The sequence below is a fragment of the Pseudonaja textilis genome, chromosome 4, assembly GCF_049901715.1.
Source record: "Pseudonaja textilis isolate UNSWEBS1 chromosome 4, rPseTex1.2, whole genome shotgun sequence".
Lineage (NCBI taxonomy): Eukaryota > Metazoa > Chordata > Lepidosauria > Squamata > Elapidae > Pseudonaja > Pseudonaja textilis.
Genome location: NC_141993.1, coordinates 18,300,789 through 18,317,662, shown reverse-complemented (window position 1 = coordinate 18,317,662; position 16,874 = coordinate 18,300,789). Strand labels below are relative to the sequence as shown.

At 39.5% G+C, this 16,874-nt stretch overlaps 1 protein-coding gene across 3 annotated transcripts in view; it reads left to right on the top strand.

Annotated features, from left to right (window-relative positions):
• Positions 1 to 16,324, top strand: part of PALD1 (phosphatase domain containing paladin 1) — a 127,482-nt gene extending 111,158 nt beyond the window's left edge. For all 3 annotated transcript variants that reach the window (XM_026713536.2, XM_087932330.1, XM_026713537.2), the window contains exon 20: positions 15,986 to 16,324. In XM_026713536.2, the coding sequence (XP_026569321.1) occupies positions 15,986 to 16,135 (150 nt within the window). In that variant the 3' untranslated portion in view covers positions 16,136 to 16,324. The remainder of the gene's footprint in view (positions 1 to 15,985) is intronic.
• The last annotated feature ends 550 nt before the right edge of the window (positions 16,325 to 16,874 follow it).

Sequence of the window (16,874 nt, the reverse complement as noted above, 5' to 3'; positions counted from 1 at the left end):
TTTGCTGAATAATTACTATTGTCCATTGGATGATTATATTATAAAAGATTAAAGACTTATAAAGACTTTTTGGACTTTATCATAACAGAGAGGACCACTCTTTCTTTCTTTAAATATACATATATGTACAGTGTGGAAGAGTGAGGTGACAAACCTTTATAGGAACAGCATTTTATAGTCATGATTTTTTTGTTCCCAAATGTACATGTCTTCTCTCTTAATCCGAATCATTGCTCATAGCTGGTTGTAGCTTTCAAAGAGATCCTTCACAGGCCCAAAGAAGGCTCCTGTTTTTCATCCCTGGTCATTATTGTTATGGCAGAATGCATTATCCTTGCATTCCTTGCAGATTAATTCCCGTAACAACAGCTGTTCTTGTGAACTGTTGATGGAGTTCATTATTTCTCACAGTGTCTTTATTGAGTAAGCCTCTGTGGCAAAGAGCAAAGGCTAAGCCAAGTGGCTTCAGACGACCAGAACTGTCCAGAGCTTCTGACCACAAGCCAGAAGTTTTAGCAGCTGTGGACAAGCAAGGGGGTAACTATGTTTGAAGCATGGCCATTTGAATGAGAGCGATGGGAGGAAATTGGTGCGTCACAGTTTCCTTATTTCTGACCGCTTGATATGTCTTGCAGCCCTTGTTCTCTTTGGGGAAATGGCTACACTTGATATATCCAGCTGAAAGGATTCAGCTAACTTTCTGCAATAATGCTGTCCCAGGGTTTAGCTACAACCCCTGATTCTGAAGAAAGCATGCAAGCAAGACATCTGATCTTAGATCTCATCATAAATCTTATTTTTTTTGGATCTAGGAAACCTCCATCTAAACATGGCCATCTCGTGTACGCCAGATCCAGAATGGAAATAGGGAATAGGCTTTGTTTTTCTTTGTGATAACTATAAATCATTAGTTCATAACTGATTAAGTAGCCATCTTACTATAATGTGCTTTAACCCATTAGTTTGCCGTGCTCCGTATCACCTTGCCAATTGGAAAGGAACACTTTGAACAGTTCACTGTTCCATTTGGCCAAACTCCATAGAAAAATGATTTAACAAGTGTGCGCTAAGGTAATGTAAATCCCAGCATGGAAAATTTGGGAATTGTATTCCTGACACACCTAAGCTAAAGAATGCCAAGTTGTTACTTGATAAATGATGATGAAATATATCCATTTAGAATGTTATTTCTTGGGACAAAGATCAGTGCTGTGCATCACAGGACAACAAACAACATGTGTGTAGCAGTTCTTTGGGGGAACTAGTACAGACTACAGATAAGTGACATTTGACTCCCTTTATTGTACCAAAACCTCCCGAAAGAAAGAAAACTAAAGCTATCTCTTATTTCCAGGATTTTCCTATAACTCCTACAGACTCTTACCAATCTATCTTCTGTTTCTTTGTTCATGTGTGTATATTTCTAAGTTTTATCTCTATAGTTTCTGTGTATCTTATTTTCATAGATTTCTATGTCAGTGGTGGGATTCATAAATTTTTACTAACAGTTCTGTGGGCGTGGCTTGGTGGGCGTGGCTTGGGCATGGCAGAGGAAGGTTACTGCAAGATCTCCATTCCCTCCCCACCCCACTAACCTGCTTTCCAGCTCTGTTCTCCTGTGCAGGGCAACAAAAGAAGACCCAGCCGATCAGCTGGGACTCGATGGGAGGCAGAGAAGAGATGGGGGTGGGGCCAGTCAGAGGTGGTATTTGCTGGTTCTCCGAACGACTCAAAATTTCCGCTACCGGTTCTCCAGAATCTGTCAGAACCTGCTGAATATCACCTCTGTTATGTGTGTATTTAAGTCATGCCTTGCTGCTATAGATTCCTACGAAATTCTATTTCTTTTCATCCTTTCTCACATTTGATCTTCTATAGATATAGGCTGTTGCGTTAATTTTTAGACTTAGCTCTCTTTCTCTCTGCCTGGTCTCCCAGCGGTGGAGGGCAAAGAAACTGTTTTTTTCTCTGTTCTTTCAACCTCAGGCCTTTAGTTACCCCAGGTTTAACTGCCTCGATTCTGAGCTAGTGTTTTCTAGTGGTGGTGACCGTTCTTCACATGCCAGAGTTTTTAGGTTCAATCCAGTACTTCTCCAGAAAATGGCTGAATCTGTAGAGAGCCATTTCCCATCAACGTAGACAGCACAGAGCGAGGTGGCTTAATTGTGAAATTCCACAGAAAGCGGTTAACTTTTCCTAACCAAGGTAACAGATTTGTTCAAGAATATCAGGATAGTTGCCCAACGAGAGAGAGAGAAGCCCGTCTTCTCGCAAGCAAAAAGGACGTGGTACACTGTAAGGGTTAAGTGAAAGAAAACTTGAAAGTTATATACTGTGAAATATAGAAGAAGCACCCAAGCTCTAACCAACATTGTGACTGGAGTTCCAGAGAATTGTTGCCTCAGAATGAATCATTCAGACAGAAAGCTGAGAGGCCTCATGATATTTACTTCAGCTATGTTTTAGAGCTACTGTTTACTTGCTTAAATAGAAACACTTTGTGCTGGAAGGAAGCTATTTATTTCTAGTCTCGTACACCTCTATCTCTGTCCTATTCTTCCCACCAGACATTGGCTTTGGGGTCTTCTTCTGATTATTTTCTCCATTTATCCTCCATTGGTCCTATGCTCAGGTGTCTATGTCTCCCACACAATGGCCCACCCCCGTTTTCTCCAGAATCCCCCCAAATTGCTTTCATATGCTTTCCCTCCTGTCAATCCTTTTACAGCATCCCTGGCTGTCACACCCAAAATCTAATTTTGTCCCAGAAAGAAATAATAGTGGTTTGTCCGCAAATGAACTTCTTGGTGTTTCAGTGTCTACTTTCCTGTAGTTTCACCGTATGGCTTAGAAAATGCAAAATACCTTACAAAAACTTGTTAGCTTTTGTTTCAAAGCTAATTCCCGTTGCTATTGCTATTCTACTCTTTTCGTTTCCTTTTGTGTTCTACAAAATGCACAGACAGAAGCGACAAATTAAAAATAACCTGGATGACAAAATAGCATGCATTCTATTATGTCAGAAAGAGCCACTTCCTAAGTAAAGTGTAAATATGTATCTTGAATCTAAGTACTTTTTTTTAGAGGTTGAACAATAATATTTGCTTAATAAATCTGTATAATAGTAATATAGTAATTGTAAAATTGTGTAGTAAAAAGGGTAAATTGCTCAGATCTACCTTAGTGATAGCCTTTAATTGTTTATTTAAAAAGAGCATAATTATAGAATTTATCTAATGCACATCCCCATACTAATAGTAATAGTAATTCAGCTATGCCAAACTAAAAAATCCAAAAGTATTTTAGTTGAATATAGAGCCATTTGTACCAGTCTCTGGAATTATTTCAAAGAAATCCCCCAATAATTTTCTAATTGTACCTGGAATAATTGTTTAACCTTTTTTTTGTCACCAAATAGTTTCTAATAATCTATTTTCTAGCATGCATACATAAAATAACAATACTTTGTATCGGCAGAAACAAAGGAAAAATTATACAACTTCATACTTATATAATCCTCCTGTAGTTACAATTATATCCCACTCTTTAAAAGGAAAAACTAGGTTTTCATTATTAACCAAGACTGTCCCAAGAATTTTTTTTCCAAAGAGAGACATAATATGACATTTTGTATTTGGCAGAATATTTCATTAGCTCTCTGTCTTTTTCTTGTGTGCAATTTTTATTAAAACTTTTAAACAAGAAGATAAAAACTAACTGAAGCTAATATAAAGCAAAGAAGAAAAATAAAACAAAGCAAAGAGAGTCAAAAGTGCCAGAAAAGAAAAAAATAGTTGAAGAAAAATAGAAAAGAAAGGGAAAAAATGGCTTCTGATATTCTTCACAGCATTGTAAGTGCAAACATACTCTGTTTAGTCTCTCTCTCTCTCTAAAGTTATCCTAGGTAGAAGCAGATATTTCTCTCCCTGGACAGAATGAGAATATATCTGCTGAATAGAACTCCGCATTGGTGACGGGAAGGGCATCCGGCCATTAAACACTCTGCTAGCTCCATTCCATTGCCCAGACTCCACCCTGCAAGGGTTTATGAGGTCATTAAAAGACGATGAACAGTTTATGTTTAGCCACTATATACTTGCAATGTTTTCTATTTATCCAATGAAGCAGGCAATGATTTCAACGTCCAGTAAACAATAAGCAGGTATATATATATTCATTCTTAAGTTTTCGCGGGTACTTACATGTATGGCATTCAGCTTTGTTCGGGTATTTTCCCATGTCATTGTAGTTGTGCTTTTAAAGTTGTAGCGACGTTTCAGCAGAATCTCATCTGCCATCATCAGGCTTCTGTATTGTGTTTGTCTCTACACAAGCCTGATGATGGCAGATGAGATTCTGCTGAAACGTCGCTACAACTTTAAAAGCACAACTACAATGACGTGGGAAAATACCCGAACAAAGCTGAATATCATACATATATATGTGTGTGTGTGTGTACACACACACACACACACACACACACACACACACACACACACACACACACACACATACATACATACTCAAAAATCAGGCCTGGAGCACATCTTCTCAAATTCACTTCATATACAAGAATATAATCCATGTGTGATTTACCAGATTTATTTCTTTGGATAGTTTTTTAGATCCATCTATAATTTAATCCAGAGCTAAAAACCTTATTTCTGTGGTGAATCACCACAAACTGAATCCTCTGTGTTCTGATTTCATGCTGCAAATTATTTTTGTCACTTTTCCTATATTGAGGTCAATATAGTCCCATCAGAGTGTGGGAAGAAAAGATCTTACATGAGATCAGTTTTTCCTTCTTTCCAGCAAGAAAGGTAGTGATTCATATGGGTATCTCCTAAAACAGGGGTCTCCAACCTTGGCAACTTTAAGACTTGTGGACTTTAACTCAAAGGTGGTATTCAGTGGGTTCTGACCAGTTCTGGAGAACCGACAGTGGAAATTTTGAGTAGTTCGGAGAACCAGCAAATACCACCTCTGACTGGCCCCATCTATTCTCTGCCTCCCGAGTCCCAGCTGATCGGCTGGGTCTTCTTTTGTTGCCCTGCACAGGAGAATGGAGCTGGAAAGCAGGTTAATGGGGTGGGGAGGGAATGGGGATTTTGCAGTGTCCTTCCCCTGCCATGCCCACCAAGCCACGCCCACAGAACCGGTAATAAAAATTTTTGAATCCCACCACTGCTTTAACTCCCAGCTTTGCTGGCTGAGGAACTCTGGGGGTTAAAGTCCACAAGTCTTAAAGTTGCCAAGGTTGGAGACTCCTGTCCTAAAGCACAGCATAACAGTCCACATCTTAGAAAGTTCCCATATTTGAGGGGCTGCCACAAAGAAGAGGGGTGTCAATCTATTCTCCAAAGCACCTGAAGACAGGATAGGAAAGAATAGATGGAAACTTATCAGGGAGAGAAGCAACCGAAAACAAAGAAGGAATTTCCTGACAGTGAGAAGAATTAACCAGTGGAATGACTTGCCTCCAGTAGCTACGGGTGCTACATCAATGGAGATTTTTAAAAGAAGTTGGAGAGACATTTGTCTGAAATAGTATAAGGTCTCCTGCTTGAGCAGGGGGTTGGACTAGAAGACCTCCAACGCCCCTTCCAACTCTGTTATTCTTTGATCCATCTTTTACAAATCTTTTTTATACAGTCTTGAGCTAACAACAGAATCCAGAGTTCATGTTGAGGAAATTTGGACTAGAGGGAGAAGGAGAAGGAAAATAATGGGTCATGAGATTTCTCTGAAGGACTCTGTGACTGGCTATTTTTACTGGAGTTACAACTCTATGTTGGCGTATCTTATCTGAGATTTGCTTTCCTCTTTTCTTCCCCATTCCAACTTCCTATTCTTCTCTATAAAAGTCAACATTATCATGATTTTATTTAAGATATGCAAGCAGAGGAAAGATTCCCCAATTCTTATAAGAATGTACAAAGACCTCTAGTGCAGGGGTCTCCAACCTTGGCAACTTTAAGACTTGTGGACTTCAACTCCCAGAATTCCTCAGCCAGCAAAGCTAGGAGGAATTCTGGGAGTTGAACTCCATAAATCTTAAAGTTGCCAAGGTTGGAGACCCCTGCTCTATTGTATCTTTATTGTCATAGTGTTGGTTTCCTAGCAAATAAATATCCATGCCATTTGACATAGGAAGTAAGAAATGAAATTTGGATGCCTTCTTCACAAATTATAGTGAATTGATCAGCTCTTACCATTTAAATGTCTTACGTTGGTCTTTCTCACCTTGGTCGACATGAATGCATTGTCACAGTGCAGTGACAGTAAAGTTGGCCAGATGACTTTTCTAGAATAACATGCATTGTCTGGTATTTTATACAGCTAGATTGTATGCATGTAAACAATTCTTGTTAATATGCCTAGACTGCCATCCTATCTATAATGGGAAAACTAAATAAACATGTAGGTTTTTCACAGATCAATCATAAAAGTTGTCCACAAAATATTCTTATTTTTATTCCATTTACTGACAATCAATGTGGATAAATTGAGCAAGGTTGGTCTAGTGGTTAAGGCACCAGGCTAGAAAGCAAGAGATTGTGAGATCAAATCCTGCCTTAGGCATGAAACATACCTGGGTGGATATGTTTACTGCCCTGGATTATTTGTAAAAATGATAAAGGCAGGATATGTGTGTATGTGTGTGTATGTAGATGTAGATGTAAATGAAACCAACAAAATGTTAAAAAGTTATGATATTTATGTAGTTACTTACCAAGCACATCTAAATTATATTAAAGTAGCCAAAATATCTTTACAACCCCCAAGGCTTTCTACAACTTTGGAGCAGCCCTAATGTTTGGAAATGGAAAGTTTAAAAATTTGACCCATGACCGAAGGCAAACAAGGTCCAGGCAGAAGTATAACTTCAAAGGCTTCAAAATCTAACGGACTGGTTTGGACAAAACTCAACAAGCACTTTTTTCGTGCGGCTGTTGATAAAAATAGGATTGCCAACATGATCGCCAACATCCGATGACAGATGTGGCACAAGAAGAAGAAGATTTATTTAGATAATTATCATTGCAAGTGGATTTTTCTGTTTTGAAGGAGAAGCATCACAAAACGTGACTCCTTAAGATGGTTACATTTTTTTCCCCCTCTGTTGTTATCCTTCTGCTGAAGGCGCACTCTCCTAGACTGAGATGAGTTGGTCAGGATGAGACGAGTTACCTTTTGAACAAATAGGACAGGAAGTGATTCGACCCTTCAAAGCTAAATTAGATTCCAGACTCTAGAGCAGGCGTGCCATAATTGTGTTCTTGGGGCAATGAAAACACCGCTTTTTTTTCCAGATCCCTCTAGATGGAGTGGGTGGGGAGGACTCATCTGCATCCCAGGATAAGTACTGCCCCTATTTTTGGAATAGAGTCCTTGGCACACAAGGAAAACATAGTGTGGTCCAAGGAAGCTTTGCACTCTGCTGTCTGGGATGAGCTCATATTAAGGAAACAAGTGAGATCAACTGCAAACCATAGCTGGTTTTGACAGTGAGTTTTAGAATCAAGCCCCATCCCTCCCTCAGAGCCCTTAATAAGCATCTAAAGTATCTTTCTTTGCTGCCTTATTCTGCACAAAAGACCTTTTGGTGTCCTTGTTTCATTGCATCTTTGGCTTTCTGCTGTCTTTTATCCGTGAGCACTCAGATCTTCCCAAGCTGCTGTCAGCTCCATCCTTTAACTTGGAAAACTATGGGGAAGCAACAGGGGTGGTCCTCGTCTCCTACTTTTTCTCTTTCTGCCCCTAATTTGAAACTTTTTTTGTAAGTGCAGGGAATTGCAGAGACAACTATTAGTTGGGAGAAATAAGTGTTTACAATATTAACTTCTAGCCTAATCCACCAGAGATGTAGAGGGCTGATGTTTCTGTTAGAAGCATAGTTATCTTACACGGGGCAACCTTGCACCAGTACTTCATGAAGACAATGCATATAATGTGGAGATTATCACTGCATTTGTACATACTCATGTATATGGGCTGGAAGTTCTGTTCAGAAGGTACAGGAGATCTTTGTTAAATATTTTTTATGAAATAGTTTGTTAAAAGAAGTCATGTTAAATAGTTGACTCTTCATTGTAGAACCAATATTAAATACTTGTCAGAGTTTTACACTACTGAGGAACTGAAAGCAACATCTGTGGTTTATCCACCCTATTTCACTTTCATAAGAACCCTGTGCACCTCTCTACATAGCACTTAGCAATAGCAGTTAGGCTTATATACCGCTTCATAGTGCTTCGCAGCCCTCTCTAAGGAGTTTACAGAGTCACCCTATTGCCCTCAACAGTCTGGGTCCTCATTTTGCCAACTTCTGAAAGATGGAAGGCTGAACCAACCTTGATCCAGTCAGGATCAAACTTCTGGCAATGGGCAGAGTTATTAGCCTGCAATCCTGCATTCTAACCATGCGCCACCACGGCTCTTAATATACACCCATTACAGTCATTTTAGGGTGGTATCTACTAAAATGTTCCCACAATTTCAAATAAAGATAGTCCTTGACTTACAACCATTTGTTTAGTGACTACTTGAAGTTACAACGCGACACTGGAAAAAAATACTTACAACTGTTTTTCATACTTATGACTGTTGCAGCTTTCCCCCATAGTCATGTGATCAAAATTTGGGCCCTTGGCAACCATGGTTGGCTGAGGAATCCTGGGAGTTGAAGTCCACAAGACTTAAAGTTGCCAAGTTTGGAGACTTCTGTGTTAAGGGATACCATTTGGATTCCTGCCTACTTCAGAAGGGTAAAGGGCTAATGTGGAGAAACTAAGAAAGGATGTAGCTGTGAGACTTGTTACAATGAATGTTGGTATGTGAGTTTTATCTCCTCCCTCTGGCTCTGTATTTTCCAGTGGACTATAGCTCACCAAAGTCATTCCATCGTTGGACGTCTTCGGGAAAAGACTGGATAGCCATTTGTCTGGAACAATAGAATCTCCTGCTTGTACAAGAGGTTAAACTAGAAGACCTGTGTTGCAGAGAAGAGCAACAAAGGTGATTAGGGGACTGGAGGCTAAAATATGAAGAACGGTTGCAGGAACTGGGCCTGGCTAGTCTACTGAAAAAAAGGCCTAGGAGAGACATGATAGCAGGGTTCCAATATCTCAGGGTCTGCCACAAAGAAGAAGGAGTCAAGCTATTCTCCAAAGCAACTGAAGGCAGGACAAGAAGCAATGGATGGAAACTAATCGAGATCAAGGGAGGTACCAATACCACTCTATAAAGCCTTAGTAAGACCACACCTAGAGTACTGCATCCAGTTTTGGTCACCACATTATAAAAAAAGATGTTGAGACTCTAGAAAAAGTACAGAGAAGAGCAACCAGGATGATTAGGGGACTGGAGGCTAAAACATACAATGAACGGTTACAGGAACTGGGCCTGGCTAGTCTAGTGAAGAGAAGGACCAGGGGAGACATGATAGAGGTCTTCCAATATTTGAGGGGCTGCCACAGAGAGGAAGAAGTCAAGCTATTTTCCAAAGTACCTAAAGGCCAGACAAGGAATAATGGATGGAAACTGAACAAGGAGAGATTTAACCTGGAAATAAGGAGAAACTTTCTGGCAATGAGAACAATCGACCAATGGAACAGAAGTTGCCCTCGGAAGTTGTGGGAGCGCCATCACTTGAGACTTTGAAGAAGAGATTGGACTGCCATTTGTCAGAAATGGTGTAGGGTCTCCCGCTTGGGTGGGGGGGGTTGGACTAGATGACCTGTAAGGTCCCTTCCAACTCTGATTATCTGTTATCTGTTATGTTGGATAACCATTTGTCTAAAGCGGTGTAGGGTTTCCTGCCTAGGCAGGGCGTTGGACTACAAGACCTCCAAGGTCCCTTCCAACTCTGTTATTCTATTTCTACCTCCAAGGTCCCTTCCGACCCCATTATTCTATGTTCTGTCTCTCCTTCTACCTGAGATCATTTTCACTGAAGATAATCCAGTCATCCCAGCTGCAAAACATCTGTTCTTCCCTCAAGCTCTCTGTTTATTTCTTTCTAGTCAAAACATAACAACAGCTAAAAAGGGGATTGGTAAAGGACCAGCCAAGGGTGGTTTGATTTTAAATGGAATTTGCAAATTAGCATTATCAACTTCTGTTGGATTTCAGGCATTCAAGTAAGAGTCCACAAAGAGTCCCTACCCTCAAAAACACTTGCATCTTTTAATTAGCTCCACTGGATGCTCCAGTGGATTAAATGATTCTTAATAGGCTTAACAGCACTCGAAATGTAGCTCCGGTGATTAACTTTACAGTGGAATCGCCCAGCAGAAGTACCAAGCAAATAATTACTTGGAGTGGGAGAAGGTGATCGGGGAGCAAACGGGTTGCTTAAGCACATTTTATCTGATCCCTTGAGATTAGCCTCTCAACTTTTCTTGCTTGTGTAAACTGTAAGCAAAGAGCCCCTGCCTGGTATGCTTGATGGGAAACCTTAGTCTCCTCTCTTGTCTCAGTTAGCTTTGCAAATTCATCTTGGCATGTTTGATCTCCTTGGTGAGAGATGAAAGAGGAATCTGCCAGCTGGGGTTACAATCACAGCCTGCCTATTCTCGATTAAAGAGATTTGCTGGAAAATGACATTAATCCAGTGGGTGGAAGAGAGATGGGAGTGAAATGCGCACAGGTCAGAAATGTACTGCACGAAAGGGGTTGAGCAGAGAGAGGAAGAAAGTTCTTTGCACACATTTATCTTGCTCTTGGGGGGGTGGGGGGAAGCGTATTGTGTCATGGAACAGATTGTGTAAAGGGCACAATTGTTTTGCTGACTGCTATGGAAATCTTTTTTTGCCCCCATTGTGAAAAATTTCTGGAAGCCACAATCCATATTGGTTGTCACACCTCCAATTTCCTGATTCATTAAGCACTTGCCACATCTAACAGATAGGTATGGACTGCTGGTAAGATCCAACTGTAAGAACTATGAAGATATCTGGTTGATGGTATGGAACTAGAGATCTGGTGGTCTGTCTAACAAAAGAAGCAGGGAACAGAAGAACAAACAAAGAAGAAGGAGTCAAGCTATTCTCAGAAGCACCAGAAGGCAAGACAAGAAGTGATGGAAACTGATCAAGGAGAGAAGCCACATAGAACTAAGAAGAAATTTCTTGACAGTTGGAACAATTAACCAGTGGAACAACGGTGCTCTTCAGATGTTTTAAACATCAGTTCTAGTTAGTCCAAGGCAGCATTGTAAGTGGCCCAAGAATATTGGGAATTGTACTCCAAAGCACCTGGAAGGTCCCAGTTTACCTCCCCAGTGTTTATATTTCCCATCCGTTTCTGGAGTCCTGGGAATATAATGTGAAATGCAACATACACTTTTCTACGAAACCAGTGGCCTCCAACCTTTTGGGCATGAGGGACTGATTCCTTGAAGAGAGGTTTTCCCATGGACTGGAGGAGGCGTGGTTTGGTGTACTGCCTGCATTCCATGGATGGAGCTTTGCTTGTTTATGTGACCCAGTTTCTGGCCTGCCATGGCCCGGTACCAGTTCATGGACCGGGAGTTGGGGACCCCTGCACTAAACTATAAAACTCTTTTACGGTTCTTCAAAGCCTGATACAGAAAGTTGAGTGAGGCATGGTGGCTCAGTGGCTTAAAGACGCTGGAGAAGGCTGTGCTCCAGTGGTTTGGGTCCTAGCACCGCATGATGGGGTGAGCTCCCATCACTTGTCTCAGCTTCTGCCAACCTAGCAGTTCAAAAGCGTGTTACATGCAAGTAGATAAATAGGTACCATTTCGGTGGGAAAAGCAGCACTTCGAGCGCCTCAGTATGGATTCAACTGATGCTGGACCTGCCCAAATGCGATGCCCAAATGTGAGGTGACATTGGTGGTGGGAAAAGTCCCAACTGACTCTGCAGAATACCATTATCCATCTGATTGCCAAGCCTAACCCCTATGGCACACTCTGAATAGCATGCAAGCATAAACCAAACAGACTAACTATCACCATCCCAATAACTATTTTGTCTTAACATTGTAGACTCTTGGCTAAAGAGCATCACCATACACTTTAATAAATACAAAAAGTTGAATTTCTTTATCTTACCTGCTTATCAAGGGGCAGATATTGCACACCTGTAATGCCATGTCCTCCCAAAGAGATTTATCTGATTTAAGAATATAATTTCTAGGGACAGCCAACATGAACCTGTGTGTAGGTTGCTGGATTAGGATTGGGAAGACCCCCATTAAATCCCAGAAGCCAGCTAGATAACCCTGGGAGAGTCACTTCTTTTAGGTCTAATCAGTGTTAGATTCTGCAGACAAGCCAATGAGGATGTTACACTATGCATTCATAAGCTTCACTATAAAAAGTAGGCAAAAGTAGTATAAGAGGATCCTGTAACTAAGTAGAACACACACTGAAGAACAAACAACAAGCATGTAATTTGTACATTATTTAATCAGGCTGCAAGCTGTTGTGGTTCTTAATGAAAAGCCACAAGCATGTTACGTTGGTAATCACATTAGCATCTTTCATTAATATGCTAGCGAAACTGAAGTATTTTTTTCAATTCTCTGACCTGCATGTGTATAACCAGCTTTTGCTTGTGACAATAAAACTGAGGCCTCGTTTCCAAAATTCATAGCAGATCAACAAAATGGTCATATTCATAATTGGCCCATCAACAGGGGCTACAAAAGGTCTTCATTTAATAATCATTCATGCAACGATGGTTCAAACTTACGATCAGCCTGAACAAATGGAAATTACAAGCGAACTTCATATGTGTGGGCGTTTTAGTGTTCTGTGATTATGCGACTGCACTTTGTCACTTTCCCAGCTGTCTTCCCACAAGCAGAGTCAATGTGAAAGCTGTTAGGAAGTCACAGATCACATCATGTGGATGCTCATTTATTGAACCACATGGTCCTCATTTAATGACACCAACCGGGACTGTTGGAATTGCTGACAGTAAGCATTTGGTCACGTGATTTTCCAATTTACACGTTGCTTAACAATGTAGTTACCGGTCCCAATTACCAATCCCAATTAGCATTACCTGTACTCTGATGTTAGGAGAGTGTGGTTCTAGCTATTTATGATGATGTTGTTGCTGACCTTTCATTTGATCTATGCAGCCGAGAGGCTCTTGGCATTGGGGCAAGTTATGAGATCTGTTATGTAAACAAAGAATAAATTTAACTCTGTTTAACAAGAAAAAAAAGGCTCATTCCATAAAAAGGAAAACAGCAAGATGTTTACGGCACTTTAGAGTAACCAATTATGATCTAACTTTCCATGGAATATAATCCATACAAAGGCCTCTGGTTAGGAACAGTGAGGTTATAGAGTAGTGGAATTGCAAGAGATTCAGTAATGAGCACTTTATTAGACATAACAGTTTAGTGATAAAGTGAGCATTTAAAATGAGTGCAACTGAGTTCTTCATTTTCTCACTGATAGGCCCCAGTGGATGTGATTTGGACTAATATTTCTAACACCATGTTCCTCTGAGTGTAAGTTCTCCTCAGAGCTGTTGTTCACCCTGCTGACCCAAGACTGTAGTGCAAGGTTTGCTGCCAACTATATTGTGAAGTATGTGGATGATACAATAATGGTAGGCCTTGTTCAGGATGATAATGAGGGTGATTACCAGGAAGAGATAGATGGTGTTTTCTCATTTTTCCAATTTTTAGCAAATACAGTCCTAGCCGCTATTAATACATTTACAATCAGGTATTTCAATCTATGCCCCGAATGACAAACAAGAAGAATTCTACAAAAAATTACATATGAAAATAATTGAACTGGACTATGCTAATATAGTTAAGATGGGAGATTTTAATGGAATTGTAGACAATAAATTGGACTATACAGCACAGAAAACAATAAAACAAAACAGAAAGACTCTCCCTAAATCTTTTTTTAAAATGGTAGATGAAATAAACTTAAAAGATACATGGAGAGAAAGAAATGCCAAAACTAAACAATACACCTTCTATTCAAATAGACATTTATCATGGTCCAGAATAGATATGATATGGATGTCAACAGAATTAATAACTAATATTCAAGAAATAAATATTGAAACAAGTACTTGGGCAGATCACAATCCAATGACAATTAAATGGAAAGGACAAAAAAGAAGATCTAAATAATACTATTTTAAAGGAAAAAGACTTCACACAGTGGATGGAGAAAGAATTAGCTTTTTTCTTTAGAGAAAACAAAAAAGAAGATACATCAATTCAGAATATATGGGATACAATGAAGGCATATGTTAGAGGCTTGATAATAGACTATACAAGGAAAAGAAATACTATGAAAAGATCAGCCTCTAAGGCCTTAGAGGATGAGTATAAAAGACTTGAAAAGGAGCTATAGAAAATGCCATAGAAAAAGGACATCAAGCTAAAAATGGATATAGTTAAACATAAAATGGGTCAAATAGAAAAAGAAGAATTAGCACAGAAAATTAGAGGTGCTAAACAGAACTACTTTGAAGACGCAAACAAACCAGGTAGATGGTTAGCATACAAATTGAGAAAGGAGAAAGAATCAAGGAAAATATTGCAATTAACAGATGACTAAGGCCAAGTTTGCTATGGTAGCAAAGAGAAGAAGGAAATCTTTCTTGACTTCTATGGGAAACTATATATGCAAGAGAATATTGATGAGGAAAGAGTTAAACAGTACTTACAGAATGCTAATTTACCTCAGATATCCAAAGAGATTGAAACAATGTTAGAAAGCAATATAACGATGGAGTTAACTGAAGCACTCAAGAAGCAAAATAATGGAAAGGCACCAGGCCCAGATGGACTTACAGGAGAATTTTACAAAATCTTCCATTGCTAGAAGTTATGAATGAAGCTATGTTAAAGAAGAAGAGACCTAAATCATGGTCAGAAGCCTATATTACACTTATTCCAAAAGAGGAGGCCAACCCATTACAAATTAAGAACGATAGACCTATTTCTCTACTAAATGCAGATTATAAAATCTTTGCTTCAATATTGGCAGAAAGACTTAAAAAGTATCTAAATAATTTTATTCATCCTGATCAAAATGGATTTCTGCCAAAGAGACAAATTAAAGATAATATGAGAGTAATCTTGGACACCTTGGAATACTACGAGGCACATCCTGAAAAGCAAATGGCTCTGATATTTCTAGACACACAGAAGGCATTTGATAATGTGAATTGGCAGTAAAAATCTTTATATTGCTCCAAGGAGGCTGGTAGTTTGGATTTTTATTTTCTATTTGTCTACCATAGATATTAGAACGTTTGACATTGTTGTATATCATTAGGATCCTGAGAGTCGTATGGCAGCAGTGATAGCCGTCTTTTCAATAATCATGATGTCAGCAAGGCCAAGCCAAATTCTGATCAACCAATTGCACATTCATGATCAGAATACACTCAAAGATGCATAGATATATACACTTCTAGGCAGCTAAAGCAGTTTAAACAGTCTTTTTTCTTAAAAGGACTTCTTCAATACATACAATTTTGGGGGATGCATTCTCAGCTGGTCAGAGACATACTTTGCAAAGTAGCTTTAAATATTTGGTGAAGAGGAGCCTATCAATAACAGTTATTGAACAGGGGAAATAAAGACTGCTTTTTGAATTATTTCTTGGGGGGAAATGTAAACACATTCATATTTGTCTTATTCCAGCATATGTATGTATGTATGTATGTATGTATGTATGTATGTATGTATGAAAGTCTCCTAAATTGTTTTTGGATTACTTTTGTATTTACTTGCTATGGGCTGAGGGGAAATAGACCTGAAACGTTTTCTTACTTTTATAAACCAGTGTTATGACATTTTTTCCATTTGTTTTTGCCTTCTTAATGCTGGATAACTGCAGATATACATTTAATTTCATTAATTGTTTTAAAAAGAAACATCGAACTAAACTAAGTTTTAGGTCCTTCTCTCTGCGTGTTCCAACTTCCCTCCCGATGCCCTGATTCGTTTTTCTCTTTTCCAGGTGGCAGCCAAGGCAGGTGTCTACGAGATCCTGAACCAGCTGGGTTTTTCTGAATTTGAAACTCTGGACAGCCAGGCACTCTCCCAGCTTCGCTATCGCTGGCAGGAGCAAAGCCGTAGTACCCTGCCCTTCCGAGGAGAGTTCATTTAAGACCCAACATTATTTAGGACCTGGATAATGTGGCTTAAATCACCGCCTCTCTCTTTTTTTTTTTCTGAAGCTTATGAAATATGTGCCTTTAAGAAGGATTGTGTCTCCAAGAAAAAGAGGTTAAACGGCCTTGAAGACATTTTTAGGATTTTTTTTCCCCCCAGGTAGAATAAAATAAATTTAAACAAAGCTGATGCTCTATAACGTCTCTTGGTCCCCAGGGTGCCACAAAAGACTTTTTTTTTCCTGAGGACTTGGTGCCTAAGGTAATTTGTATATTATGTATATGCAGAAGTAGGAAACATTTAATGGGCAGCTCCATGTGGCTTAAGTATTTCTTGCTTGTGAATCTCGTTGTTTTGTTATGATGATGCCGGTGTACATTTATGACACTTCAATTGGTAATCACCCGTGTTGGACAGTTGTACTGTGCCAAGGATGGGAGAAGGTTACCTACACTGCCCAATCTGGACCTTTCACAGCATGCTTAAGAGGATATTGAAATTTCTAGAGTGTCTGGAATTAAACACACACACACACACACACACACACACACACACACACACACACACACGGTGCTTCTCTGAATACAGCAAATGATTAATTCACCTGTCCTGCCTTCTTGGTCTGAATTGGGTGAGGAGCCTATAGACTTGCAGATGTTAAACTACAGCTGATCATTTTTAACGTCTATGGAGATTCTTCAATCATCCAGAACCTAAAAATATTCTTAGTACCT